The 17,185-nt window shown below is 37.5% G+C and overlaps 1 protein-coding gene across 3 annotated transcripts in view; it reads left to right on the top strand.

Annotated features, from left to right (window-relative positions):
• The window catches only part of Strn3 (striatin 3), an 83,405-nt gene that overhangs the window by 60,306 nt on the left and 5,914 nt on the right, over nucleotides 1–17,185 (top strand). For all 3 annotated transcript variants that reach the window (XM_055608518.1, XM_055608519.1, XM_055608520.1), the window contains 7 exons: nucleotides 2,399–2,532; nucleotides 3,970–4,145; nucleotides 4,277–4,324; nucleotides 4,605–4,726; nucleotides 7,891–8,058; nucleotides 9,322–9,462; nucleotides 11,102–11,209. In XM_055608518.1, coding sequence (XP_055464493.1) covers nucleotides 2,399–2,532; nucleotides 3,970–4,145; nucleotides 4,277–4,324; nucleotides 4,605–4,726; nucleotides 7,891–8,058; nucleotides 9,322–9,462; nucleotides 11,102–11,209 — 897 coding nt within the window. The remainder of the gene's footprint in view (nucleotides 1–2,398; nucleotides 2,533–3,969; nucleotides 4,146–4,276; nucleotides 4,325–4,604; nucleotides 4,727–7,890; nucleotides 8,059–9,321; nucleotides 9,463–11,101; nucleotides 11,210–17,185) is intronic.

Consider the following 17,185-nt stretch of genomic DNA (forward strand, 5'->3'; position numbering starts at 1 on the left):
CACACACACACACACACACACACACACACACACACACACACACACACGGGTCAGGGGAAGGAGAGTGTGTCACTCTGGAAAAAAAGGAAGAGTTTGATACGAGTTACGTTACCTTGGCCATGTGTCTATTAAAGGGAGAAATAATTACGGGACTCTTAAAACAGACCTTGGTGGAAGATTCTCTCTCAAAACCCCTAGTATTCTCATGTAAGACAATTCTGCTTAATAAAAAATTCTGACATTAAAATAAAATTTATGCGTTTGATCTCAGCACCGAGGAGGCAGAGGCAAGAGGATCTCTTTGAGTGAGGCTATCCTGCTCTACATAGCAAGCTCCAGAATAGCCAGGCCTGTATAGAAAGACCCTGCCTATAAACAAACAAACAAACGAATGAATGAATGAATAAACAGAATAAAATTTTATTTTAAATTGTTGATTATAATGTTTATGCTATGTACTGCTACAGGTAATTATATATTAACTTAAAATGATTTATAAAACAAGACATTAATTCTTTCAGCAGATATAAGAACAAAAAAAATCAAGAATTTTCTGTGATTATGTTGCAGTGGTGGGTAATAGGGAAAACAAATATATAATGTAAATATTTTTGCATATATACATATATAAGTAGGTATCAAAAGAGTAGTGTAGCTTGTTAGATAAAAACAAATATATAGAGCTGTAGAGAAAAGGTACAGAAATGTAGCTACATAATTAATTTTAGAAACGAGTGTAATATTTTTACTAACTAAGCCAGCGGAAGTTGTTGAGCCACTTGTTTTCTTCAGCCCAGCAGTTGGCCAGTGGTTCGTCAGAGATAATGCCACACAAAGAATTTGTAAAGAAGTGAGTTGATTTGTGATGGCAAAGTTACTTTATTGGACTTTTTAAGTTTGTGTGAATGAATATTTGTATAGCTGCTAGTGAAAGGAATTGTAGCATTTTGTCTTACACTGTCTTAGAAATAAATTATGAACTTTTCTATACTGGTAAAAATTATCAAGTTTTCATGTGATTCTTAAACTATTGATCTTAGTTCTTTGCCGCTTGTGTTATCAGTAACTATTGATTAGAGAAGTCAGTACTAAGTATTGTTCAGATTCAAATATAACAATTGATACTAATCATAGTAACTGTCATAAAAATAGTTTAATATGTGAGGTACTTACCATCTGACACACATTACATATATTTTGTGAAATGTTTTCAAATTAGATTAGTTGCTGCATTACACCTTCATTTAAGGGACCACTTAAGTCAAATTACACAAAATAAAATAAATTTGAGGTTAACAATTTTACTTTGATAACAGCGTATATGAATTATATGAATTATTTTCAGTATTGTTAGTGAATTAGTATATTTCATTACACCTGTTTCTTGTAGTGTATTAAATATATGCCATCTTGTAGGAGTTTTTCATAATATATTAGCCTGAGTTTTTGAATAATTTTTAAAAATTGGTTCATTAAATTTAAATGTCTAGCTTGAATCATTTTGTAAATTGTCTTTCCTTTTTGCCATCTTAACGTTACTACTTTCATTTCAAAGCACATGCTTAAAATTATATTGAGAATTGTTGCTTACACTTTTAAGTGTCTTATAGTTATTCACATGGTGGCAGGTTGATTTGAACTGTGGTGTCAATATAGAAGGCTGTAATAATGCAGAAGACACAGATGAGATGACTAAGTAAAGTGAAGCTTTCCTTTTAATTTTTATTGGTTCTGAAGTAGCCATTCTGATTCAAAACTTAAAAAGTTTTGCAGTTAATGTAAATTAGTAGTTTCTTTAGCAACATCATAATAAAAGAGGACATTATAATGAAGCCATAGTGATTCAGAAAGTGTACCCTTTAGTACTCTGTTACTAGTAGAACCATCTTTTCCTAGACCATCGCTGGCACTAGTGATAGGCTGTATCTCTAGAGTGTCTGGAAACTATCATATCTGAATGCCCCTTCACTTCGTCAGAAAGTAAAAGGACTTAGCAGTAACTATTAACTTTAAAAAAAGTATTGCATGAGAGTCTATGAGGTTGGTAGACATTTGTTCCCCATGTGGCTGAAATCTGATTAGTTAATCAAAAGATGTCCAATTATAATTTACTGAAGTTGTAAGGGATCTAAATAGGCAAGATTTTTGTATTTGGCCTCTACTCTGGGATAATGTATACAGTGTATATTCAATTTGTGGAAGATATAACTACTACATTGTAGTTTCAATACATCTGTTTATTTCTCCTCAGTAATAGGGGTTTTTTTGTGTGTGGAAGTGGGAAGTAGAATTCATAATATTGCTGAATTTTGTTACTGTTTCGTGCTTAAATTCCCCACAATATTGTTTTGTACTGTATGATTTTTCAGCATTTAAGAAGCGGTTTTGTTCTTTATAGCTGAACCAATAACGTTTCCATCTGGAGGAGGCAAGTCATTTATTATGGGTTCTGATGATGTTTTGTTAAGTGTACTGGGCCTTGGAGACCTTGCAGACTTGACGGTAACAAATGATGCAGACTATAGTTATGATGTAAGTGCAGTTTTATTTTTAATTTTTTAATGATTTAATAGAAGGCTCCTTAATTCTTTGGAATCATTTATAAAAGAGAATTAATGTCAAGGTGCATGGAAAAGATAAGTGTGTCGATGTGTTGATTTGCAATAAAATGTAGTTTTGCTTTAAATTTTTTCTTTGTGGTTAAATCTTAGGAATTTTGTTGGATTAGGTGGAAGTTTGGGGTTATTACTTTAAAGTATTGGTTGTTAAATATATCTTGGGTAGTTAACTCTTATTTACTCAGTTGAAGCCATATTTTGGTATTAACAAAACAGATGCTCTAGAAATCAGGGGTTTACCATCAGGGTAAGTCTTAAAAGCCATGTTTGGTTTTTGAGCTTTTATCTTGTCAGTCACAACAAAGCTGGCTTGTATCATTTCCTGAATATTTAACTTTACTTGAGGGCTAGAAAAAGGAGATGGAAGAACTGTGTTAGTGGTGGTTAAATATTTTCCAATCATAAACACTCAGTTAAAGCTAACTATTTGTTTAAATTTTTTACATTCATTTTAGTTTTTCAGCAAGTTTCTTTTTTAAACATTTTTAAAAATTTTTATACTTAAATTAGGATGCTTTATCTGCTTTGGTGGCCTGGGTTATTCTTAACTAATAATTTTAAAGCATATTTTCAGATAAATTGTAGTAAACTTTTAGCTGCTTTAGAACTGGTTTTACAGCTTATCTTTACTGATATAGAAATAAAGATGAAAAGAATAACCTTTATTAATATCAAGAATTCAGAAAAAGTGTTTGCCTAGCATGCGCAAAGCCCTGGGTTTGATCCCCAGCACCACATAAACTGGGCAGGGTAGCATTCGGGGGCCAGATCAAGGAGGATTTGAAGTTCATGATATCTACATAGTAAGTTCAAGGCCAGCATGGGTGACAGGAGACTGTCTTGCCGGGGGGGGGGGGGGGGGGAAGATATAGGAAAACATTCTTCAAAGGGTTTTATCTTTAGTTCATTGTTTTAAAAGTCCCTCACTTTCTGCCTTGAAGTTTTGTACATGTTGGTCAGTTTTGTAATGGAAACTATTATGTTCACTATACCCCTGAGTAGTCAGTATTTTTATCTTCCTGTTTTGCTTTCATGTAAATTATCACGGCAGTGGCAATTTTCTGTTCTCATCTGACATTTGTTAGGAGCTTTGGATAATTAGGTGAAAACAAATTAAGGAACTTTTTATTTGGCCTGGGTATTTGAACATCTAACAGAATTATTTTTCTGAATTCTTACATAGAGAGACAGACTTGCTCTGAAGTTTTTAAGGTACGCTAAAAGAGTCCCTGGATAATTTAGTAAAAGAGTTTTAAATATGTTTTAAACACACCAAAAAGAAAACAGAAAAAATCCACATGCCTTTGAGTTTATTACTTTTATCTGTAAATAGTGCACTTTTTTGTTTTAGTTGCCTGCCAATAAAGACGCCTTTCGAAAGACTTGGAACCCCAAGTATACACTACGTAGTCATTTTGATGGAGTGAGAGCATTAGCTTTTCATCCTGTAGAACCTGTGCTGGTTACTGCCTCTGAGGACCATACCCTGAAACTTTGGAACTTGCAAAAGACAGTTCCTGCCAAAAAGCAAGTATTTTAATATTGACCTATTTTCTTCTAGTGTTGTTCATATGAATAGTCTTTTAGTAATCAGTAACCCCAATCAGTGATTTATGAGATTTAATGTGTGTTCTTTCTCCATCCCTTTTCTCTTTTAGGAGTGCCTCTTTAGATGTAGAGCCTATCTACACATTTAGGGCCCACATGTAAGTTTTCTCCAATTAGTACTTCATGAGCAGCAACTACTGCTTACAGTTTTCAATCTCCAAACCTAGTTTTCTCAACATTTGGCTGTTAGAGAAGATACATTAGTTCAATAACACCTCTTGGATAAATTATATTTGAATATGATCTAATAGTACCTTTTAGTTGTGCATTTTTACCTAAAATTGCTTTTAGATGCCACATAAATGAATGGGTTGAGGACAGTGGGGTTTGAGTTTCCTCTTAGAATTTAACTAATTTTCCTCTCTCTTTCTGTAATAGTGGACCTGTCCTGTCATTAGCTATTAGTTCTAATGGAGAACAGTGTTTTAGTGGTGGTATTGACGCAACCATTCAGTGGTGGAATATGCCTAGTCCTAACGTGGATCCCTATGACACATACGGTAAGAAAGGGGCACCATGGACCTTTTGAGTTAAAAGAGCTGATAAAATTCTGTAGTTCAAATGTTACTACAAAGTAGTTCAAACATATATTGATTTGTTCATTTAGTTGCTCTACTTCCTAAAAAATTTATTTAAAAAGAGAAATACCATGCCATGAGTATTTCAGTGCATGAATTGGTGCTTTATTGTGTCTGAAACATATTTCTTAAATGTTAATCTTAGTTAACAAAAAGGGAAAAATAATTGAAGCAAAACATTTTAAAACTCAAACAACAGTATGTGATGCTTAAATATTAAGTGAAAGACAACAGAAACAATAGGGATAGTCAGGGCATAGTTCATTACAACTTCATGGAGGACAAAACATTCTTTAATTTCAAAGTGAAAGGCAAAACAATACTTTGTTTATTATAAATGGCACTTTGAGATATTCTTGATTAAAACTCAGATTTACATGTTCAAATACATTAAGGGGGCATTGTTCATGATTATGAAAATAACCAGCATGAGCTCTCATTCTTTTTGGCTAACACATAGTTGGTATCCACATTGCCATAATGCAAGGTGTAATGATGAATACTTTGTTCAGAGAAATAAGATAGATGTGAAATAAGCAAGGGATTAGGGGAAGGTTTATAGTTAAAAGTTTTTGCTAAGTGATAATAAAATACTCTGTAAAAGAATAATCAGTTTTAACCTTTTTTTACATGAGAAGTCAGGAATGGTCTGTCTTTAATAATGATTTCCAAACTATATGCTAAATGGCAAGAGTCAAGTTATAAAAAGCACAAAGAGACAGAAAGGGATTGATAGTAGTTGCAGTGACAGTGAAAAAAAGTGGGAGTTACCTAGGAAACAAGAGGTGACATTGCCAGCATTAGAATAATGATGGTAGAACGGTTAAGAAATAGGGTTAGGTGTTGCAGAGATGGCTAGGGAACCAAAAGCACTTGTTTATGCAGAAGATCCAGATCCATTGTCAGCACCCACTTACTGGATCACAGCTGTCCATAACCTGTGTTCTAGGTGACTGATGACCACTTAGAACCTCTATGATCGCCAGGCCCACAGGAAGTTCAGATACATATATGCAGGCAAAACCACTTGTACAGATAAAAACAATTGTGTTTGTGTTTGGTTTTGTTTTTGTTTTTGGAGACAGTTTCTGTGTAACTCTTGCTGTCTTGGAACTCACTCTATAGACCAAGCAGGTGTTGAACTCACAGAGGCACTTGCTAGGATCAAAGACGTGCACCACCATGGCCCAACTAAAATTGTTTTGTGTTTTTTTTTAAGGTATTGAATTTGATAGTTTTACTGTATGCTTACAATTGTGCAGTCATCATCACTCTCTGATTGTAGAGCATTTCTATCATCACTAGAATTCTGATATTACAGCTGACTGTAGGACAGTGGAACTTACTGTGCTAGCAATAGACTGAATGAGAATGATATTATGAATGAGAATATTAATCTGTGGATGAAATGAAGGATGAATAGGAATCAAGACATGATAACGTGAGACTGCAGTCTTCACTAGACCTAGCATTGGCTAAAGGCAGTAGGAAGTTGAATAAAATGGATTATGGATACATACCCAAGGAAGAAAGTAATTTTGAAAAGGAAGCAGGCTGCAAGTGCTACATGTAGGCCACTGGGATCTTGAACAGGTACCTGGAGGTTAGGTGGCAGAGGATACATTTTAAGTCGGATTTTATGAAGGAAAAAAAAAACGTTAATCAGAAAGAATAAATGCTTTATATTATCAAAAGAAAGTACTTACTGTATTTGGTAGAATTGTGATCACTGCTGATTTTAGCATGAGAGTTGTTTTGGTGCTGGTCTCAGAAACTTCATTGGAGTGATTTGAAGAATACTTAGGAGATGAAAGATAATTTCCTTTTCAACAGTTTTACAGAAGGTTGTCGTAAGGATAATGTTTTTATTATTTAGATTGAAAGAGTCTTGTGTATACATCACTTTTTTTTTTTAAATTTAAGTTATTGTGTTAATGATTTCAAGGCAAAGAGTTTGTCCAGTAGATAGTGTAAAAGAAAGAAAGTGAGTTTCACTGAATGGTAGGTTTTACCCTTAGTGAGAAGAAGGATAACTTTTTACTTGTATCTGGAAACAAATAGAGCTTAATTTTTTTTTTATTTGTGTGTATGTGTGTTCCATGTGTGTTCTTGTATAGTGCAAGGTGGAGTCATTCACAATAAAGGAGAGGTGGTTACTGAGGATGAAGATGGTAAATAGGAAGACGTGACTGGAAATAGAGGGTGATGTAATAAGATATGCGTTTAGCCCTCAGATCTCCCATCAGTTGATGCGTGGTCAGATAAGGTCTGATAACATTGAACAGTAGAATATTACTTGGCAGTAAAAAGAAAGTACTGATATGTGTTGCTAAGTGAGTTTGACTTGGAAATTAGAAACTGGCATGAAAGATCCCATTCTGTAGGATTCTGTTCCTATAACATGTTCAGAAAATAGGTTTATTTGCACAAGCCCACTGTATTTGTGGTCGCCGAGAACTTCAAAAAAGTAGAGTTGGCAGGAGAGTGGCTGACAGGTAATTAAAATATCCTGAATGTGGCCAGGTGGTGGTGGTCCACATGCACACCTTTAACCCCAGCACTCAGGAGGGCCACACAGAGAAATCCTGTCTCAAAAACCAAAATAAATAAACAAGCAAACAAATAAACAAGTTAAATAAAAATTAAAGTCAGCACAGTGAGAGTTACAGTTAGGTGAACACACTCGCCATTGTTGTGCCCTCTAAGTGGGCACTTTAGTTATGCAAATTATGTCTCCATATGTCTGATTGTTTTTTTTAACACAATTTATAGAGACACTAATAAATGAAATAAATGATAACAATCACACATAATTCCATATTTAGAAATATTCACCGTCTGTGCTTTGGCTTGTCTTCTTGTGGTTTTTGTTTTGTTTTGAGACAAGGTCTTCCTATATAGCCCTAATTAGCCTTGGACTTTCTATGTAGACCAGGCTGGTCTAGAACACACAGATCTGCTTCCCAGGTGCTGGGATAAAAAGCATATGCCACTATGCCTGGCTTTACATGTATAAAAATATTTGATTATATGTATCTTATCATTTGTCAGACTTCTTCCAATTAATGTTTTGTTTTTCTTTACAGAGTCAAATGTTCTAGCTGGCACTTTAGTTGCTCATACAGATGCAGTCTGGGGTCTGGCCTATAGTGGCATAAAAAATCAATTACTGTCTTGTTCAGCAGATGGCACTATTAGGTTATGGAATCCACAAGAAAAATTGCCATGTATTTGCACTTACAATGGAGACAAGGGTAAGTCAGATTTACCTCTGTCAAGAACAGTGCTTTGCTTTTTTTTTTTTTTTTTTTTTTTTTTTTTTTAGTTTATCACTTATTTATGCATCTTGTGTATGTACACGTGATTGCAGGTACCCATACATGCTAGACAGGACTGTAGGATCCCCTGGAATTAAATGCAGGCAGCTGTGAGCTACCTGACAGGTGCTGGGAACAGACGTCTAAGTAGTAAGCATTCTTAACTGCTCTGCGCAAAGAGAGTTTGCGTATTTTGCAGGTCTTGGCATACAGGTGGAAGAAGATTAGAGGACAGTTGGCAGGAATCTGTTGTCTCCACCATGTAGATTATAGGGATGGAACTCAGATTGTCAGGCTCCGTGGCAAGGGCCTCCCTTATCTGCTGAGGCATCTTGCTGTCTGAAGGAGAACATTTAAAACATTGAAAAATAAAAAAGGACAAAACAATTCTTTTCTTTATTGATTCAAAGAGAAACATTTAAAGAATTTTATAAACCTGCTGTGATCTTTTTAACTTAGTCCTATTTTACTGGAAGTGCTTTTCGAAGCTCAGTGCTTTGGGCCATTTTACAGATCGGGTGCTGTTTTTAAAGTAAACATTTGCTTGTTTGTTTGTTTGTATGTTTGTTTTTCGAGGCAGGATATTTCTGTGTAGCCCTGGCTGTCCTGGAACTCACTCTATAAATCAGGCTGTTGTTGAATTCACAGAGATCTGCTGGCCTCTGCCTTCCTGAGTGTTGCAGATTTATTTTAATCTGCCAGCACACCGGGGTTAAAATAAGCATTTGTATCTACAAGTAAGGTAGACAAATGATACTGCTTACTGGGGCAGTAGGAGACAGGACAGCTACCTTTATGGACTGATGGGATTATACTTTCAAATACATCTGCTTAAAACCGATGTGTCAGCCAGGTGGTGGTGGCACATGTGTTTAATCCCAGCACTTGGGAGGTACAGGTAGGTGGTTCTCAGAGTTCAAGGCCAGCCTGGTTTTACCTACTTGTGCATTGATCGTGCTATGTTAATCTTTATGTTACAGAAGAGAATTGCTGTATGTTCTACTTTGTTACTGTTACACCAGTGCATTCTATAGTCTAAGCTCATTCTCTCTCTCTTGAGTAACTGTGAAGGGTTTCTTACTACCCTAACACATTGTTTTTCTTTTTTTTTCCTTTTTCATTATTAATATGATTTCAAAATTTTGTGTGTATGTGTGTGCACAGATAAATACATCTGAATCTATTTTGGGCTCCTTACAGAACATGGAATACCTACATCAGTTGACTTCATAGGCTGTGACCCAGCTCATATGGTTACCTCTTTCAACACTGGCAGTGCAGTAATTTATGATTTAGAGACATCACAGTCATTAATGATGCTTTCCTCACAGGTAGATTCTGGTAAGTTTTCATAAATTTCTTTTTAAAAGTTTATTATTACATGAAGAAGGATGATTTATATTTTAGCCAGTTTTGTTTTCGTACTGACTAAATTTAGGATAGAAAGTAATTTATGTTATACTGAGTGTACATCCTTTCTGCTATTTCCTCAAATAGAGTGGTATATGGGAACAAACTAGTAACTTGAAAGTGAAAACAAAGGAAATATTGTGATCTTCTGGAAATCTATGTGAGCCAAATGTGGTGGTTGCATGCCCTTTAATCCTAGCACGTAGGAGGCAGAGGCAGGTAGACCTCCATGAGTTTGAGGTCAGGGTGGTCTATATAACAAGTTTCAGGATAGCTGTAGAGAGACCCTCTGTAGTCCAGGCTGGTCTCAAACTCAGAGATCCACCTGCCTCTGCCTCTGCCTCTGCCTCCTGAGTGCTGGGATTAAAGGGCATGCAACCACCACATTGTTAACTAAAATACATAGATAAAAAGGAAAAGACAAGATAAATGGAATTTTTTTGTCAGTTCTCAAAATATTTTTGATATTAAAATATCTCAGATAAAAATGTATTTGATTTTTGGCTCACTGAAGGTGTTCCCATTAATACTTGTTCAGATGATCTGAGTTTGGCCAGTGGAAGCTTACTCAGGTTGGCTCCTGAGTCTTTGACATGATTCTGATAGCTCTGCTGCTTCATCAGTATGATAAAACATGTCGGCCATCTTGTTGACTTTGTGCCTGTGGTCTGCGCTCACCCACTTCCCCAGGGAACTGTGGCTGCTGTTAGTAGGAATGGTGCTCAGAAGAGCCTGTTGCTCCTTGGTGCTGGCCTGGCAGCCTCACCCTCCTGGTCTTCCTGGCTTCAGGGATGTGCACTGTTTGCTCTTTTTTCATGAACAGACTTAGGAAGCATGTTTTGTTTTTTGCTTGTTTTTTAAATGAAAAGGGCTTTCAGTTCAAACTCAGATTTATTTTGTTTCTCACAGAATCCTCATTTTGTCGTTCTAACTTGATACATCCTGTAGAACCCACACACCTCAGTGACCTCCAGCACTGTCTCAGTAGGGGTCTGTACCTAGGATAGTCTGTTCCTGAAGGCTTGTGCTCATAGTCACCGTACTTTAGTGGTACTTGAAATATTTCTCTTCTTTTGAGGTTATACCACCAGGTCACTCGTTTAATTTTACATACTTGTTTAAATACTGTTTCATAGTTGTGTGGAATGTTTACATGGTCTCTAGTCAGATCTCAGAGAGGATTGTTTTGTGTCCTTTGACACAGCTCTTAAAAGTGTAGTGTGGATTGGATTCGAACTTGATCTTGCCTCAGCTTCCCAGATGCTACAATTATAAACTCAATCCAGGTTAGAGTCACTGTCTTTCTTGGTGTCCCTTGAACCCATGTCTCTTTCTCTCTCATGTGGATGAAATAAATGTGTGTTTTTGGTATTCAAGGATTCTTAAATGTGTTCAGAGTAGTATAAAAAAAACTGTCATCCAGTTTCTACTTGAAGATTTGAACTATAGTTCAGCTTTGTGCTAAAGGCCCAACCCAGGTCCTGACATAAAGTAGGCCACCGAGCTATTATTGCTATAGCCTCAACCCAGGTGGTTTGTATTTAAAGTACTGTCTCCTTTTATTTTTCAGGTGTACAGTCTAGTAATCACATTAACAGAGTAGTAAGTCACCCTACACTTCCTATTACAGTAACTGCTCATGAAGACAGACACATCAAGTTTTTTGACAATAAGACAGGTAAGATTTGATTTGAGATGAACGAAAGTACTGTTCCTTTATAAGCATGTTGCCTTGTGGTTTATGAAATCATCAAGTTCAACTTTTATTGAAGTACTGGAGGCTCATGAGATGTTACTTACCTCCCCAGAGGTCTACATTCCTCTCAAAGCTACTGTCATGCAATTTTGCTTCACTTAGTACAGCACTGTTAATTGTGTGAGTTTAATTTTTGACTCTACATAATGCTTTGCCTAACTAATAACATTTCTTTGTCTTATTTTCATCAGATACAAATTCTTCTATTTGAATATTTTTCATGTTCTGTTTTAATATAGGAATAAAGTATCGCTTATTTGGCATTTGAAGTATGTTTTTAAAACTTTCTCAGTGGATCAAATGATGATGTGGTGGGCATTGTTGTCATGTTATTATATAGCTTATGGTTGAAATATAGATGCATATAATTTTTTATTTCTAAAAGTGTATTGTGTGTATGATATATGTAATTAGAAGCACAGGCGTCACAGCAGGAATGTGGAGGTCATAGGGGAACTTTGTGGATGGGTTCTTGCCTTCGTTTATGTCGGTTGTATGCATCAAATTCAGGCTATTAGGCTTGTATGGCAAATGCCTTCCCTGCTGAACCATTGCATTGGCCAAGTGTATGTATTGTTAAGGACTGCTGTTTTTAGCTGTTACCACATAGAATATTACATAAAATTCTGTCTTTCGGGTGCTGAAAAGATGGTTCAGTGGCTAAAGCTAGAATTGCTCTTAGGGAGAATCCAAGTCTAATTCCTCATGCCTAATAGGTCCGCTCACAACTGCATGTAATTCCAGTTTTAGGGGATCCAGTAGCTCTGATCCCTGCAAGGATCTACATTCATGTGTACATACCTACAAATTCTCTCTCTCTCTCTCTCTCTCTCTCTCTCTCTCTCTCTCTCTCACACACACACACACAATCTCTGTCTCTTACATAATGAAAAAGGTCTTAAAAAAAATACTGCCTTTCAGGAAGTCTGACAACATGGGCTACTTTGAGAACCTTTCTTAGCAGAAACTTATTTTGTGTGGGGGTGGGTGGGTGTTAGTCGCTGTTACTGTGAAGAGGCACTATTACCAAGGCAACTCTGAAAGAGAGACTGGGCCTGGTGTGGGATTTTAAAACCTCAAAACCCACCCCCAGTGACACACTTCCGCCAATAGAGTCACACCTATGCCAACAGGGCCAAACATAATCCTTCTAACCCTTCTAGTCCTTTCCAACAGTTCCATCCCCTGGTAACTAAGCATTCAAATATATGAGCCTATGTGGGCCATTCTCATTAAAGCTACCACAGGGATAAAGCAAAAAGTGTGTCTCTAGAACTGTTTTCCTGGGAGAGATCAAGAAATAAGTTAATGAGATTTTACACGCTAAAACATAAAGTAAGGATTTGCAGATGTAACTTAGTGAGTTATGCTTGCTTATCATGCGCAAAGCCTTGGAGTCAGTCCTCAGCGTGACCCAGACCGAGCATGACGGTTCATCCTGTTAGCCTAGCAGGCAGGGGCAGGAGAATCAAAGTTGAAGATGAGAGGCTGGAGAGATGGTTCAGTGGTTAAGTGCACCTAGTGCTCTTGTCGATGACCTGAGTTCTATTCCTACCATCTACATGGTGGCTCACGGCTGTATGTAACTCCAGCTCCAGGGACTCGGGCATCCTCTCTGACTTCTGCAGCCTCCTATCTGCACATGGTGCATGGACACTAGGCACATACACACACATTACAGATATTCAAGTATGAAGCCATTCTTGAGTACATAGCCAATTCAGTGCCAGTCCAAGATATGGGAGATCCAGTCTCAAAACCAACCAAACAACAACAATATTGTTTCTAGATTCTACTATTTTTTTACAAGTCTAAAACCTTGTTTGTATAGTAGGCTCAACACAAGCAAAAATTGTTAAAAATAGGTCTTCCTGGACCACATTATTTAGTTACATTATAGTAGTTACATTGCTACATTATTGTTAAATTATTGTCACATACTATGTTTCCAGAGATAATTACTTATTCGTTTAAGTATTGTCACCCCGCTTATTCCCATAACTGGTGTTTCTGGTTAGCTAGAATGTCATCTTATAAAATGTATAGTAGTGGAAATAAAAAATAATCTGAGGGGCTGGAGAGATGGCTCAGTGGTTAAGAGCACTGGCTGTCCTTCCAGAGGTCCTGAGTTCAATTCCCAGCAACCACATGGTGACTCACAACCATCTATACCTTCTACTGTCCTCTTAGAGCACTAATATGCATAAAATGAATAAATAAAATCTTAAAAAAAAGAGCAAAAAAATAAAAATCTGAAACATGATAGAAAATGGTGCCAAAAATGGGTTTAGTAGATGAGTAAGCCAAGCATTGTGGTACAGGCTTCTAATCCCTGTAGGTAAGCGGCAAAGTCAGGAAGATAAGGGTTCCAGATATTTCTGGAATATAAACTGACACCTTGTCTCACCTCTCCCTACTCCCATCTGTGTAAGTAATTTTAATGGTAAAAATGTGTTCCGAATTTTATACTGTACTTAATATCCTCATGGAAACATCTTGTTCCTGCTTTACTGGGAGTTTATAGTTGTCTGAGAGCAGTAGGAGATACATAATACATGTGTACATACGTTTCTGTGCAAAGCTAAGTCCTACATACAGTGTTGTGTTATGCTTTGCTTTAAGAAATAGCAAGTTCTGGATGTTTTGATTGTTTTATTTGTTAGGTTTTATTTTATTTGTAATTGTGTGTGTAGCATGTATGTGGTATGTATATATGTATGTATGAATGAATGAGTGAATGAATGATGTGTATGAGTATGTTAGTATGGATGTCCATGGAAGCCAGAAGAGAGTGTGTTGGGTACCTGGGAATTGAAGTCTCCAGATGGTTACTAGTAGAGTTTGGGGGCTGGGCACTAAACTCTGGCCCACTGGAAGAACAGGAAGTGTTTGTAAGTGCTGAACCATTGCTCCAGCCCCAGTTCTGTTTTCAAGGGAAGAAGCTGGAAGAGATGTTTTGAGGTAGAGTTGTAGTGTAGGAATTTGTTCTAGGCAAAAACAAATACAAGATTTGAGAGAAAAAAGTAGGACTTTTTAGAGCCAGGATTAGAATTTTTTTTTCCCGAGACAGGGTTTCTCTCTGTACACTTGCCTGTCCTAGACTGACTTTGCAGACCAGGCTGGCCTGGAACTCAGCAGTGATCTACCTACCTCTGGCCTCCCTGTGTGCTGGGATTAAAGGTGTGTGCCATCACGCCCAGCTCAGGTTAAGAATATTAAACTTGCCCAGGTGGGTTGGCGGTGGCACACACCTTTAGTTGCAGCGCTTGGAAGCAGAGGCACTGGCGTATCTGTGAGTTCAAGGACAGCCATGGCTACCCAGAAACATTTGAAACAACAACAACAAACCCAAAATAATAATAACTTTGGGACTGGAGAAATGGTTCAATAGTAGTTAACGGAACATGTTCTTCCGTGGAACCCAGGGTTGAGTCCCATCACCCACATGGCAGCTCATAACTCTCTGTGACTCCAGTTGTAGGGCATGCAGCACCACCTTCTTCTGTCCTTGGTATCAGGCATGCTCATAGCATGCAAACAAAACAGCCATTCACATGAATTTAAACTGTTGAACTTTTGTTTATCGCATTAATACACTGAAAAAAATACTTGTGTAGGGCTTTAAAAATTTGGTATAGAAAGATTAAGTTGTGCCTTGTTCTATATGGCTTTTGAATTAAATTTAAAATTTAAATTTTTTTAATTTTCAAAGAGCAAGAGGAAGGTATGTGTGCTTGTACATGTGTACGTGTGTGTGTGTATGTCTTTATATGTACTTGTACATGTAAAGAGAGGATGTCAGATCCTGTGCTCCCATTCCCCGAGTACATGTTCTTAACTGTAGAGCCACCTCTCCAGCTCCTCTGTTTCTACTTTTCTTTTACAGACATCTTTCGGATCTGTGGGGTTTATTGTTGTTAATTTTTGGTAGACAGGTAGGCCTAGGAGGGGTCCAGCATGCTGGTGTTTACTTGGGTATATAGAGTTGAGTCCAGGGCCATAGTGGGTAACTGTTTAATGAGGCCCTGGCTCAAACTAAAAAAGAGAAAGTGGTGGAGGAATAGTTTAATAGTAAGACATGAACTCAGTGGACTGCTCTCTGATCACTAGCCCCTGGCCATGTGGCCTTGGGCCACAGAGGAAGAGGATGCAGACAGTCCTGATGAGACTTGATAAGCTATGAGCAGATGGCAGAGGAGAACTCCCCTTTTCAGTGGGGTAGGAGAAGAGGATAAAGAGAGGGAGGGGTCTTCAATCAGGATATATAATGAATAAATTGTGAAAAAATGAAAAATAAAAAGAAAAAACTTTTTAAAAATAGGTAAGACAATTAGTTTGGCATGTGCAGGCCATAGGCCCAGTCCTCAGTACTGTAGAAACAATACAATTTTGGTAAATACAAAAATTTGGGTTCCATGTACTGTGCCTGTGTGATTCTAGGAAAAGGTATTGTGTGAGTGAGAGTTGGGAGGGAGGGAGGAAGGGAGGGAGGGACTGAGTTGATTATAAACTTGTTTGTGCAGCGACATTTAGCTACTATTTTTTGCGTAATTTTTTTTTTTTTTTAAATGCTGGGCTGTGTTGACGCACATTTTTAATTCCAGCACTCAGAAGGCAGGGACATGTGGATCTCTGAGTTCAAAGCCATCCTGGTCTACAGAGTGAGTTCCAGGATAGCCATGGTTATACACAGAAACTCTGTCTTGAAAAACAAAACAAAAATAAAAATCGTTATTTTATATGTATGAGTGTTTGCTTGCATGTATGTTTATACCATGTGTGCTTGGTGCCTAGGGAAGTCAGAAAAGGCCACTAGATCCCTGCAGCTCTTTTGTGATGGTTCTGAACCACCAAATCTGGGTCTTCTGTAAGAGCTCTTAACCACTGAGCCACCTCTAATCCAAGTCTCTGCCATTTTCTTGATACCACTGGTCTCTAGTGAGCAGGGCAAAACAAAGGGTCCTCAGACTAATTTGCATATGTTAATTTATTTACAAATTTTAAATTTATTTTATGTGTATGTACTTTGCCTTCCGGAGATCAGAAGAGGGTGTCACATCATCTGGAAGTGTCAATGATGGTGCTGAAACCAAACCTGGGTTGTCCTTTGCAAGAGCAAAAGGTGCTCTTGATCCCTGAGCCAGCGCTTCATATGCATTTGTAATAATTTTCTAGGTGCACTATCATTTTCTCAGTTACAGAAGACACAGTTTGTCATCCTTTTTTTGGGGGAGGAGGCAGATGCTGGGAAATGAACCCAGGGCTTTGTACATTGTAGGGCAAATGTTCTTCCACCTACCTACAACCTTAGCTAAGAATCCATTCATTTTAATAGAAGAAGCTATTACTGAAAGGGTGGAACCACAAAAGAGTTGGTTAAATGAGAGAAACTGCAAGTATATATTAATGAAAGGAGGTCCTAGTTACTGGAAGAGTTGTGACATGTATGTTCACCATTAGAAGACCAGATCTAACTTGGTCCAGCATTGTATGTCTATTCATAGTCTGTCTGGTGGATTACTCACATTTTGAAGTGGCTTTGTGCATAGTATGGAGAAGAGGTGATTCAATTAAGATATTAGGCAGTGGTCAGGGAGGTGGCTCAGTGTGTGATGGCTCCTGCTGTGCAAGCATGAGGATTTGAGTTCAAATTCCCAGCACCCATATAAGAAGCTTAGCATGACTACATGTGCAAGCACTGCGGGACGGAGACAGACAGATGCTTAGAGCTGTTGGCTAGCCAGTTTAACCCAAAGGACAGGCTTTTGGCTCAGTGAGAGACCCTGTCAAGGCAGTAAGTCAAGAGAAGACGTGTGACATTTTGCTTTCGCTTCTTTGTGTGTATGATCACTCCTATGTACCCACACCATCAATCTGCATGCAACACACACACACACA

The sequence above is a fragment of the Psammomys obesus genome, unplaced genomic scaffold (assembly GCF_907164565.1).
Source record: "Psammomys obesus unplaced genomic scaffold, mPsaObe1.curated_primary_1811, whole genome shotgun sequence".
NCBI classification, from domain to species: domain Eukaryota; kingdom Metazoa; phylum Chordata; class Mammalia; order Rodentia; family Muridae; genus Psammomys; species Psammomys obesus.